This window comes from Clarias gariepinus, chromosome 11 (assembly GCF_024256425.1).
Source record: "Clarias gariepinus isolate MV-2021 ecotype Netherlands chromosome 11, CGAR_prim_01v2, whole genome shotgun sequence".
NCBI lineage: Eukaryota > Metazoa > Chordata > Actinopteri > Siluriformes > Clariidae > Clarias > Clarias gariepinus.
In genome coordinates this window covers 10,645,949-10,659,872 of record NC_071110.1, presented here as the reverse complement: position 1 = coordinate 10,659,872, position 13,924 = coordinate 10,645,949, and the positions used below count along the sequence as shown (strand labels likewise).

Here is a 13,924-nt window from a genome sequence, read left to right as displayed (position 1 = left end):
TTGATCTTAGTGGTTCAATTTACTGGCATGTTATTTTGAGATGGAAGGAAACCAGAGAACCCAGAAGAAGAAACGTATGGAAAACATGAAAAGAGACTTCACACAAGCTTAGGATCAAACCTGGATCTGTGAAGTGGTAACACTACCCACTGTGCCATCGTGCAAGTGTGTGCTGCCTTGTTAAAATATGCAAGCTGAGATCATTATGTACAAAAATCAAAAAGTTTGGATTATACTCTTGTACCAGAAAAGCAGTGTACAGTGTACAGCTAATATTTACACGTGATAAAAGTCTAAACGTTGTCATGAAAACTGGATTTTAAGTATAAATGTATTTATTAGCATTTTTCAATGGACACGTAGAATGGCTTTCTTAAAAAAAAGGTCATTTGTGTAGCAGATATTTCAACCAAAAATGTATTGAATCGCTATGTTTTACTATTAGCTTCTAAAAATAACAGTCCAAGCATTTTGACATATTTGCAATACTTCAGCAGTTATAATAAGAAATCCAACATAAAATAAGAGACAATAATCTTCATATTGAATATACAGAAACTTGGCTTAACCCTGACATCACTACATACAGGATACTAATCACTACTTCTAATTAATGGGGGAAAAGTCAATGAAATATGTTAAAACAAAGCCAAAACAGTTGCATTTGAATAAAAACAAAAATGCGCTTGATGCCTTTGAACATCATTTTACACCAATATGCCAAATCGATATGCAAGTCATTCGGGTGTAATTTTTTAAATTTAATGTATTTGTATGTCCTCAAAAAGGGTTGCTCATCATTTAAACCTTGTACAAGTTCAACATCATTAATACTCAAAGAAATGTAATATTAACAAAACTTTCTATACTGCTTATCATATACAGAGTTGCAGGTAGCCTGGACTGTATATGGCACAGAAGCACACACTCACTCACACACTCATTTACACACACTAAGGGCAATTTGTAAACTGCATGTTTTGCATGTTTGTAGGAGGAAACCCGAGTACCTAGAGGTAACCCAGAGGGAACACACACTCCACTCCATGCACATTAACAAAGCTATGAATTATTAAAAAATAATAATACACTTATGATTTTTCCCCAAGTAGTTTTTTAACTAGGTCCCAAAACGGTGTCATGTTACACCTACTGTAAAAAAAAAAAAACAAGTTGAAATTTAAATAGAGCATTCACCAACCATCTATTTACTTTTATTGCATAAGCTGGTGCTTGTTATATACCATTTACCTTATTCTTCATTACCTTTTAATAATAACCCGAGGACATGTATGCCTTAGAATCCACTGATGCAATTCTGTTTATGCATTTTGAAAATCTACATAATTACTCTAATGTGTGCAAAAGAAGATAAATACACCAGACACACAATACCTAGATGCACTCACTGGCTCCTAATAAAAAGAATTAATTAATCACAAGAGAATTTACTGTAGACAGCTTGGACATGTGTGCAAAATACAGTAAATACTGTACTGTATTTTTGCTCAATCCATAAGTTACTGTATCTTGTGGAAACATAAAGATCTCATTTGTGTTATATGCAACCTTAGAACAGTTTGAATATTTCAGTTCAGAAAGTTCTGAGGAACATTGCATAACTAGTCAATACCACCTTTTTCCCTTGCATTTCACCTCACTCTCTCACACATACTCCCTCTCTCTCTCTCTCTCTCTGTCGAACACAACCAAGCTTACTCAGATAAACAATCAATCTCTCATGCCATTAACAGCGGCACCTCACAGCATGCTCCTCTCCGATAAATCAAGTAGCAGCCTACATGATCTCTGTCAAATAACTGATATTGACGGAATAATGTAGGCGCATTTTCCACTGGGTTTTGTGGTCATGCCTTGAAGCCACTACAACATAAATCCACTGAAACACTGAATGTGTTTTCTTTCGTTTTTTTCGCTCAGGCTTGTGGGACAGAATTGCTGCTCGGTCAGGTATTATAGGTGAGAGACACCTGCCAACATTAGTGCACCACAGAAAAACAACTCGCCGCAAGCGTATCAATATTACAGGATATTATGACATATGAAATCCACCGATACAACACACACACACACAATGCCAGACTACAATAAGTGTCGTGCAAACTGACAGATTGAGATTCCTCTAGTGCAGGTGCGATTGCCAGTGGCAAGAATCTTTACACCTTTTTCTGTACTGCGAAGGAAACTGAAAAAAAAAACTGTTTACTCAAAACTTATTTATAATCGAAGTCTCTGTGCTGCTGTAGTAAATGAGTAGAAAAACTTTTACTACATAGAACACGTTAACTCAGGGGGTTTATCAAACATTTAGTGGACAATAATATTAAATCACATGACTCCCTTAGCGCAGACTTTTTTGCAAAAATATTATAATAATATGTGTAGAGTAATATACGAGGGGCGTTCAAGTCAGACCGGGACTCACTTTTAACATTTTTTTTTTAACTGATTGACATTTACAGAAGACTTCAACCAAAGTACAGTAGTAAAAAAGCGCAAACATTTAAAAAAAATCCATATGTCCGTGAATGACGATTCCACTGCACTGTTCTCATGAATATTCAGCAGGTGGAACATTTGTTCCTTGAAAATAGATGTATCTGTCCATGGGAACTGTTCACACAGTCATTAACCAATATCACTTGCACATTACAGGAATTCAGCTGGGAGTTATTGCCACTTCCCCCGTATAGTCCTGACCTCTCACCAAGCCATTTCCAGATGTTTGGACCATTAAAGAAGTTCCTGGAGGAAGCAAGCAGTCTGATCATGGCTCTGGCGTACTGAGAAAACTTTATACCTTGATGATGTCCAAGCACTTGTGATACACTGGGATAAGTGCATTAGTGTAGCAGGGGAATTATGTACATCTACAACATGTTCTGTTATTCTGCACAATCAAAAGTCCCGGTTTGACTTGAACGCCCATCACTTTCCACTGGCCAGATCCAAGTGACAATAATTTTAGTCAAAAACTTATTTTTGAGTTTTTGTTTTGACATTTGGTTTAAACAGAGTAACAGTTTAAAAAAAAGCAGCTTCCATAATGCTGAGTTGTGGTTTCACAGATCCCTGGACACCAATTTGAGAACCACCCGCACTCACTTTCAGTAACAGCTTTATCCTGATCGGGGTCATGATGAATCCGGAGCTTATCTTGGGAGAACTAGGTACAAGGCAGAAATAAATCCCTGGACAGAAAGCCAATCCATTACATCGCCCCATCACACACATTCACACGTGCATTTACACCTAGGGGCAATTTATCTCAATCCACCTACTAGTGTGCTTTTACGAGGTGGGAGGAAACTGAAAAACATGAGACAGGAAGTACAGAACATCACATTTTAGCTTTGGGCCGAACCGGGGACTCTGAGCTGTGAGGCAGAACAGCTATTCACTGCTTTAATGGATTCTGCCGTCAAATGTATTTGTAAGTTAGGTTGTAATCCTGTATAGTTAATCCTTTACATAAATGGGAATACTTTTCAGAATAACTTTCTAAAAGTGCATAAGAACAGTTTTTTGGGTGATACAGTAAGGTAGCGGTTAGCACTGTGGCCTTTGCACGTCGAGGGTTCGATTGCCGCATCAGGTCCGTGTGTGTGTGTGTGTGTGTGTGCTTGGTTTCCTCCGACAGTCTAAAGACATGGAGGTTAAGCTAATTAGCATAGATTGCCCTGCGATGGATTGGCACCCTGTCCATGTGTACCCCTCCTTGTGTCCAAAGTCTTAGAGTGTTTTTTTATATATATTTAAAAATATAAATGCATGTATAACATACAAAAAATATTCTACTATATAATGAAAATAACATATGAAATCACACAGATGCTACAGATGCAATAGACCGAGATTAGGTTCAACCTGTTTATTTAGGTTTGGCTATCAATTTGTTTTTATTAAAATCTAATAAGAGTATGGCTTTTAATTACAGGGTTCATATCTCATATCCAATCCTATAGGATTTGACTTCTATTAGCACACACAAGAGAGCATGAGGTACACTGTGACTGCTTTGCCTTCAGGAACACAAACAGGGGGGCTGCCCTTTAAAGGTGACCGCAGCCCTTCCTGATCTCCTACGGTGACATTTGGTGCATCTCTCTCTCTCTCTCTCTCTCTCTCTCGCTCAGTCTAGTCACTCTCTCACTTGAATTCCCACTCTCCATGTGTCGGAGCTTAATTCCAGTTTCTCCACATGCCAGTCATGAATTATTTACTCCTGATCTTTAGTTGGTATTTAACGAAAGAACACCAAGTGACATCTACCATGAAGCTAGATAATTACTAAGAGCTAAGAGATCTCACTGTGCCCAACATGCCTATCTACGTTCATGCAGTCAGCTCCCCAATTACTGGCAGCGTTTATAAAAATAATATGAATATCGAATACAATCACAGAACATTTCCACTCACGCAAGTGGAAAAACACCTACATTTTCACTTAGAAAAAATTTCCAAGGTAGACGTGTCGCCTGCCCACTGTGCGTGCTACGTCTTAAAATGAAATAGCTAGTGTATAGTGTAGGCCGTAGAGGTTTGGTCAAACACCAATGAATGGTTTAGGAAGAGTTGCGGATAGAAGAAAAGTGTGACAATGACGTATGATGGACTTTGATGTATGATGGGCGAGGACTCGATCCCCATGTGTCGTCTAACAGTAACATCCTTTTCTCAAGGCTTCAATTTATCTACAATTTTAGCAGCTACTTTTATAAAAAGCAACTCCATCAATTAAACTATATGGTGGAAAGCATGTGGACACCCGACGTTGAGAAACACCTGTCTGCCTTCCACGAATTGCTGCCAGTACACTAGCGTATAGGATGTCTTTGTATGAGTTACATTTTCCCTTTACTGGGAATAAGAGGCCCAAGGCTGTTCATTACATGACATTTATGCAAAGAGTCAGTATTTGCAGTGTTGGCGCTTCTTTTTCAGGACCTCTGCAATTCAACTGGGTATGCTCTCAATCAACTTCTGGGTCAAATCCTGACTGATAGCAACCCATTCTTTCATAATCACTTCTTGAAGTTTGTCAGAATTAGTGGGGTTTTGTTTTTCCACCCGCCTCTTGAGGATTGACCACAAGTTCTCAATGGGATTAAGATCTGGGGAGTTTCCAGGCCATGGACCCAAAATTTCAACGTTTGGTCCCCGAGCCACTTAGTTATAACTTTTGCCTTATGGCACGGTGCTCCATTGTGCTGGAAAATGCATTGTTCTTCACCAAACTGTTGTTGGACGGTTGGAAGAAGTTGCTGTTGGAGGTGGCTTTGGTACCATTCTTTATTCATGGCTGTGTTTTTGGGCAAGATTGAGCCCACTTCCTTGGATGAGAAGCAACCCCACACATGAATGGTCTCAGGATGCTTTACTGTTGGCATGACACAGGACTGATGGTAGCGCTCACCTTTTCTTCTCCGGACAAGCCTTTTTCCAGATGCCCCAAACAATCGGAAAGAGGCTTCATCTGAGAATATGACTTTGCCCCAGTCCTCAGCAGTCCATTCACCATACTTTCTGCAGAAGATCAATCTGTCCCGGATGTTTTTTTTGGAGAGAAGTGGCTTCTTTGCTGCCCTTCTTGACACCAGACCATCTTCCAAAAGTCTTCGCCTCACTGTTCGTGCAGATGCGCTGACACCTGCCTGCTGCCATTCCTGAGCAAGCTTTGGTACTATACTCTATACCAGTGTATGGGTCTGTATAACTCTGAAAAGGTCAGTAAGTCTTTAAGACAGAAGCCTTTGCACTATCCAGGTTCTTACTAACATGCCAAGCTGCATCTTATTTAAGTCAAGAGAGAAATGAAAGTAAAGTGATCAATATTTGGTAACTGTCGTTATATCTACTGTACTATATTAAAAGGGATAATAAAAAGTAACTTTTAATTAAACAACAGTTCATTTGTTTGGACAAGAGGCATTCCATTAGTGCTGATACAGAGTGTAACAGCACTGTTACATTAACGATACAATTATCAGCCATAATATTATAACCACCCACCTAATATTGAGTATGTCCCCTCTTTGTCACCAGTATTGATCTGTTTTGACACCTTTCTTTTTGGACCAGCATGAACCTTTTCCTCAATTTGAGCTACAGTAGCTCACCTATTGTAACAGACCTACACAAGCCATATCTCACTCCTTATGTGCTTCAGTGAGCCTTGGTAACCCATAACCACGCTGCCAGTTCAACGGTTTTACTTCTTTGGATCACTTTTGGCATGTCCTGACCACTGCAGCCTGGAACCATCGCACAAGACCTGCTGTTTTGGAATTTGGACCCAGTTGTCTAGCCATCACAATTTTCCCTTTCTAAAAAGTACATTTTCAATATCTCAGTGCAAAGGTGGCTGGAATTGGGTGGGATATACAGTATTAGGCAGCGAGTGAAACTTTTTTCCTGAGGTTGATGTGTTGGAAGCAGAAAAAATGAGCAATCATAAGGATTTGGCTGAAGAACTGGGTCAGAGCAACTCCAAAACTGCATGTCTTTTGTGACATTCCTGGTCTGCACTTGTCCAAAAAGTACCCAAAAGAAATCCTAAATTACTTATTACTTAATTAAAGTAATTCAACCCCTTAACAGTTAGTTATCTAAGGCTATTCTAAAGTGGAATAAGTAGAACGTCATACTTTCCTCAGGACTGGCGATCACCTGAATGGTTTATTCCCCTCACATTTTAGCTACATACAGTAGTATGTGTAAGAATCCATAACTACACACTGATATCACACTCAAGGTCCTGCTGTGCACTCAATACCATACCCTCGTGGCTACGATGGCATCCCAGCCGTTCTCATATTAAGTACAACAGCACTTCTTCTCGTGCGAATTTGTTCAAATAGACTACATATTCCTGGTATAGTCTATTAATAATTAAAAACTAAACATTGCAATTGTTGGTCAATTGCTCTGGTATAAGAGTAAATAAAATTTTCGAGCAGTATTGATCTAATGTAAGAATAGAATCGACTTCAGGAAGCATCCCGCAACCTCACTCTCGATTATTCTTCTTTGACTGGAGGCTCTGTGGTGTTTTATGCCTTACACTCCTGTATATATCCATTGGGTAGCGTTATCTACAAACAACACTAAACAGCATCTGAATAGAAAATGTGCTTTGTGTGAGGACATAATGTAAATCTACAGCGCGCTGACACATTTTTCTGACCTCCGATGATCACAAATGACTTTACCTTGACACTACTATTAATTTGGATTAGATGAAAGTCCAGCAGTTAGAATTTCATGGCAATCATTTTGATGGTCCTATTAACCCAATTCTGTCAACACTAACCACTATTTTGGTTAAAAACTATTTTAGCTTAGTAAAATTTTAAATAGTTTTAAAAGCTTTATTGCAAACTGTTTTTATTTTTATTTTAAATCAAGTTTTAAATAACTAAAAGTTTTATTTCTATTTCTCTTTGCTCCTTTTTATGATTATTTTCTCTCTTTTTTACGTAATGCACTTTGAATTACCATTGTGCATGAAATGTGCAATACAAATAAACTTGCCTTGCCTTGCGCAACGAACAAAATCAAGATTCATTAAAATACAGCTACTGAATTATACAGTAAATCATTCCATCCATCCATCTAGGAACCTCTGTAGTCCAACTAGGGACCAGGAAGCCCAAGGGTGGCGACTATAGTTATTCCACTTTTTACCACCATGGTAGGACATCCGGTCAAGAACCACACACTACGGGCAATTTGGGAGCACTAATTAGCCTAATCTGCATGTCTTTAGACTGTGGGAGGAAACCGGAGTATCCGGAGGAAACACAACAAGCACGGGGAGAACATGCAAACCCCATGCACACAGACCCTGAGGAATCAAACCTGGACCCTGGAGGTGCAAGGCGAAAGTGCTTACAGTACCAATATAGCACCACTGCGTCTATAAACCAGTATTATTATTCAAATAAATCATAAACGATGATGATTTGTGATCTATTGATCGTACACTACTGGCTCCCTAACAGTGGAGACGATCCCACACAGCTACCCTGACCTGCACACAGAAATGACAAACTCTGAAGAATATGCTACAATATGTTCAGTTGGGGATTAACCTTTGGCTTTAGATAAAGGGTTCCGATCTGGAGGTTTGTAGAATATTGAAATACGGTAAATTGCGATGGCGTTGTTGTAATCCCACCAGTCTGAGGCACAATTCAGGTTGTTGATGGTGCTGCAGAGGGAATGATGTCTCAGGGTGCCCTCATCTCTGTGCTGCCTTCTGCCTATCCCTTTTAGTTAGGCTGTTACATCCAGACATGTCTGAGTCTCAGCTTGCGCTACGATTATCATATACACCATATGTCATGTACTGTTGAACAATCTTGCTAAGCTCTACATCCTGCTACCTGAGATAATTGCGAGTGCAGAGTCTTGAGGTGCTGTGACTACTTCCTGCACACTGTCATCTGGATGTGCAAGACTCCCTCCTGACAGACCATACACACTGTTATCACCTCCCATTTAAACTCCTGCTATCTTCAAAATTTCTGAATTAGACACACTGATAATCATTACATTTATTTATCACATATTATGACTGATTTCTGTTTGACTGTTTTTTTTTCTCTTTGGACTGCTGTATTTCTGCCACTGACCAACGACATCTGGCACCTAAATATATTTATTTATATATTTTTTAGTTTTGAGTTCATTTCAAGGTTTCTCCCTGACATTCTTGATTCTTCCCGTGTTAAATTTTCGAATTCAATTTAAGCTTGATCATCAGTACAACTCTGAAAAGCCTCATCGTGAGACCAACTGTTGTTAAATACACTATCAAAAAAATGTTAGCTTTAAATTAAAATACACACACACACACACACACACACATATACACACATATACACAGAGGCACGGGCTAAAAGATAATCCTCGTCCTGCTGAGAGTGCACTAAAGTAAATATTCAGATAATTCTCTGGGTGAGTTAACAGTGGATGGACATGAGGTCAGGAAGCAATGAAGGTAGTAAAGATGAAGGAAAGAAAAAAAAACAGAATATGTGGACGAATAGATGAATAAACATTTACATTACGGCATCAATCTTACCCAGATCGACTTACTTTTTTTTTTTTATCTCGTTACACATCTGAGCAGTTAAAGGTTAAGGGCCTTGCTCAAGGGTTGTTTTTGGGGTTTGAACCTTGGACCTTCTGAACTGTTATCCATTTCCATAACCACCGAGCTACCCCTGACAGTTGCACATGGTACAGTTAATAGACGAAGGAGAGCGGTAGAAGAAATGCAGGATGACTGGATATATAGATGGATGGAACTAATAACTACCCTAAACAAGAGGTAGATATCTGTAAAGATTGATGAAACCAAAAGCACTGTGTAAACAAAAAAAAAAGGTGAAACTATATTCTTTAATACGCACTCTTCGAAAAATCTGTCATTTTAATTCTCCGTACAGTGAAAGACAAATATACTATTAATATGTGGGTACGGTAGGAGAAAACAAACAAACAAAAAAAACATACAAGCAAAATACAATTTTTTTTACCATGCTCAAACACCCACCACTGCTGAACCTGATTGCTTAAATCTACATCTTGCACTGCAGACCTTGTTCTTTCACTTGGTAAAAGACAGCCCTCTTGAGGTCAAAAAAGGCATTACAATTGAGGCTTACACATCACCAGCAAATTATAGATTTATAAACTATAAATCACTTACAGGACTCCTTGTTCTTCTCTGTGCTGAAAATAGTTCTTAATGATATTGATTGTATGATTGGGGGTGTATAAATTTGCCCCCCCCCCTCCATGATGGAATAGTTATCTGCCTATATGTCTCACTATTGAGGACACCATTAATCCTGACCAAATCTCCAACTCTCTTTGCAGAAATACAGCCCCCAACTAGCAAGGAACCGCCACAATACTTCCCTGTTGCCTGCAGACACTCATTGTACAGCTCTCCAGCCCTTTGGCAAACAACCTGCCTCCTGCTACCGCCACATATTTAAACTTTTGACTCATCAGTCCAGAGCACCTGCTGCCATTTTTTCTGCACCTCAGTTCGTACAGTATGTGTTCATTTATAATGGAGTTGCTTAGCTTTGTTTTCACGGAGGTATCCGCAATTCTTCCATTCTGACCGGGCATCATTAGATGGGAGGCCGAACAGTAGATGGGTATAAATGGATCCCACTGGTTTAATCCAGTTCTTTGCTGATGGCGCTGCTGGACATCTTCCAGTGTCGAAGGGAAGTAAGCATGATGTGTCTTTCATCTGCTGCAGTAAGTGTCCTTGGCCGACCACTGCATCTACGGTCCTCATCATTGCCCATATCTCTGTGCTCCTTCATAGTAGATTGAACTGTGCTGTTGAAACCCCATTTGCTTTAAAATCGTTGCCTGGTGGAGACCTTGCTGATGCAGTACCTTGTTGCTATGCTCAGTCTTGCCATAGTGTATAATCAGAGTGTGGCTGTTCCTCACCCATTTTTAGCTGTGTTTCTGCTTCAGTTAATGACTGCATTTCAACCTACATATGAAGCTGATGATCATTAGCACCTCCTTGATATAACTGGTTAATGCTACACCTAACTCGGACGCTTGCACAATCTCAGGGATTTTGTAGGATCAAAGTGTAAAAATTGATGCAGGTTAGAAGCCAAAGGGTATTCATGCCAAAAATTGATTTGATGTAAATTTTTCTTGTGTTCGTTCTCTTTTATTTACATTACAGCGTTACTTTCTGATAAAAGTTCCAGTACCTTTCCATTGCAGAAAATGAAAACCCCGCTTTTGTGATTCCTTATGCGTGTTGTTTTAGTCAAGACCTTTATAATTATTCTACCATCATCACTCAGCAAAGTTTGGAACATAATCTGTTAACTATTAATACCCCAATCTCACAAATCTGTGTTTAGGTTTCCATCTTTCCGCACGGGGAGATCATGCAAACTCCATGCACACAGGCCCCGAAGCACAACACGAACCCCCAACCCGGCGGTGCGGGGTTACAGTGCTAACCACCACACCATCGCCCTATTAGAAAAAATTTATTTTTAAAATATCCATTTGTGACATTTTTTCACACCTGTGTAAAACATTCGCACAGTACTATGTTTGCTATACTGTATAGCACCAGTCAAAAGATAAAAACACAAGTCCACATTTATTTTCTACATTCTAAAACAATACTGGATTTTTTTTTTTTTTAATGACACAAAGCATTACAGTAGGTCATTTTACCATTACCATACAGTACCATTTACCATACAGTAGGACCATTTTAAACCAAATTGAATAATACTGTAATTTGCAGTGCATAAGGGTTAGCACTGTCACCTTGCACCTCCAGGGTCCGGGTTAGATTCCCACCTCGGGTCTGTGTGCATTTTGCATGTTCTCCGTGTGTTTGGTGAGTTTCCTCAGGGTCCTCTGGTTTCCTCCCACAGTCCAAAGACAGGCACATTAGGCTGACTGGCGTTCCTAAATTGCTTGTAGCGTATGGGTGTGTGTACTGTATGTGTGTGCCCTGGGTTTACCCCACCTCGTGCCCTAAGTGTCCTGGGATAGGTGGTATAGATGAGTGAGTGAGTAAATAAATGAGTGAATGAACTTCCAGGTCTTACCTGTATAATTCCTGTCATCTGTTAGCAGGTATGGAGAGAAAAAAACAATGCATTTTAAAGACCTGCAAGGCATTAAAGAAAAACGATTTTATATGTCAAAACCGTGTGTGTCCAGAGGACAAGAATATATTTTAAAAGACACCGAAGCAGACAATTAACACAAAAAAAAAACCCACAACAGCGTTGACAGGTGTGTATCAGCTACTGTATATCGCACTAGTGGTCTCATGCATCTCAGAACAGAGGAAAGTGTAACCCAGAGCAAGCTGATGACAATAAAACAATCTTGAAAGATGTTAGGAATGAGTTCCTGTTATTAATTGTTGTTTATTGTTTAAGTAGTTATGCATGCATACAGTGTGTGGCCATTAAAACTGATTCCTGTTCTGATATTTAACATGCATTAAATTCTGATATTTGAAATGCAGAATGCACTAATAAACTCTATGACAACTCACAAATACACAGTGGTTTGGGCGAGTCCCAGTTGCCCTGCTTGGTGCAGTGGGAAACGTTTCTCCCCTCCATGAGGAAGCCAGCATGACAGCTGTAATAGAGCACAGTGCCTTCTGCTGGAGGGCCAGGGGGTGGTAGCATTGTCACTCTGCCGTTCTCCAAAGTCGTCCATGTTTGGGGACACAGAAACACTAAGGAGGAGTAAGAAGGTTTGTTCTCATTACAGGTTAGGACTAAATTAACATTAAGGTAACTTACTAAATTCAGTAAACTGACAAAGTCGCTTCCATTTTCAGTTAAGCCTTTCTTTGAAATTAGAAAAGAGTTGAAAAACATATAACGTCGCATTACTGTGTTTCAGAAGAGTGAAATCTTTGACCTGCATCAAGCAAAGAAAACAACTAGGGGAATTTTACTGGAATTGTGTTTAAAACTGTGCAATCCATTATCAAAATCTGAAAGGGTGATGCCGAACTGTCAGTATAAAATTAGGAATGGCCCCGCTTTGTGAAGTTGTATTGTAAATTGTGAGCATTTCCATACCTCACGTGATCAGTAGTAAACAGATGTGTGGCCACTTGTAAGTCAGACTAATCAGGAAAAAAAACAAAAAGCTTCAATTTGCTAGAATGCATAAAGATCGGACTTTGGAGCGATGGAAAAAGGTCATGTGGTCTGATGATATGGGTTCAGGTTAAGAAGGAAAGAGCATCGAGTGATGCACCCATCATGCATTATGGATACTGTACAAGCCTCTGGAGGGCAGTGTTATGATCTGGGGTTGCTTCGGTTGCTCAGGTTTAGGCTCAGCAACGTTACGTGACAATAAAATGAAGCCAACTAATGACCTGAATGTACTGAATGACCAGATCATCACATCAGTGGAGTTTTTCTTCCCTGATGGCATGTGATATTCCAGGACTTAAATTGTGAAAGTGTGGTTCTGTAAGCATGAGGAATCACTTTCACACTCAAACTGGCCACCACAGGATTCCTGATCATAAGCTCACTGAAAGCTTCGACTCTTCTCTCATTAATAAAAGATATCGGACAAAAATGTGGAAACAATGCCATAGCAAAGGAACGCTGAAATCAAAGCGCTCATACGGAAGCGATCGTGAATGGAGACGAGTTTGAAAAAGGTGGCAGAACAATTTGTTCCCATACTCGTCCCATTACCCCGATATTACACCCCCTTATGGTTACTGGTGGGAAATGTTAAAGGAAAGTGTGTTCAACTGTGAAGTTCATCCGAGAACTGTGTCTGTATTACGCAAGCTAATCGTCCCCTTTATGCAGGAGTCTGCAGCGAGCTTTATTCCGGGAATCAGGGTTGAGAATCTGCGTGAACGGTATAAAAACGAGGTGCTGCACACACACTTTGAATACTTACAATACACATACTGTGGTAGATCACCATGCTAATAGTGTGGATGTTAGTTTCTTTCAGGAGAAATAAACTCACAGGTGACAACAGGGTAATATTGCTCGTCTTTTCATTTCCGTACTGTATATTTTGGCGCTTACTGTAATACTAATGTACTGATCGCAGTGGGAGAAGGAATGCTTACAGCATCTGCTCTGCTGATCCATATCTGTCCATGTGCCATCGGGGAGACACTTCCGCACCTTTGGTCCCATAATCACTCGGTTCCCCCGGCAGATGTATTCAATCTCATAGTCTACAGGCAAAATCTCCACACTGCGAATCTGCAGGGAAAGTATGATTAGACAAAAGAGGAAGAAATGGGATATGAGATTACTCTCTTTATTATGAGGATGTCTCTCTGGGCTGAGGCAGTTGTGTAGAGCTAATAATA

The 13,924-nt window shown here is 39.7% G+C and overlaps 1 protein-coding gene across 1 annotated transcript in view; it reads right to left on the bottom strand.

Moving 5' to 3' along the window:
- The window catches only part of gabbr1a (gamma-aminobutyric acid (GABA) B receptor, 1a), a 60,124-nt gene that overhangs the window by 41,328 nt on the left and 4,872 nt on the right, over positions 1-13,924 (bottom strand). The window contains exons 4-6 of the mRNA XM_053506680.1: positions 13,676-13,814; positions 12,107-12,295; positions 11,649-11,666 (exon numbers count right to left, since the gene is read on the bottom strand). Of these exons, the coding sequence (XP_053362655.1) occupies positions 11,649-11,666; positions 12,107-12,295; positions 13,676-13,814 (346 nt within the window). The remainder of the gene's footprint in view (positions 1-11,648; positions 11,667-12,106; positions 12,296-13,675; positions 13,815-13,924) is intronic.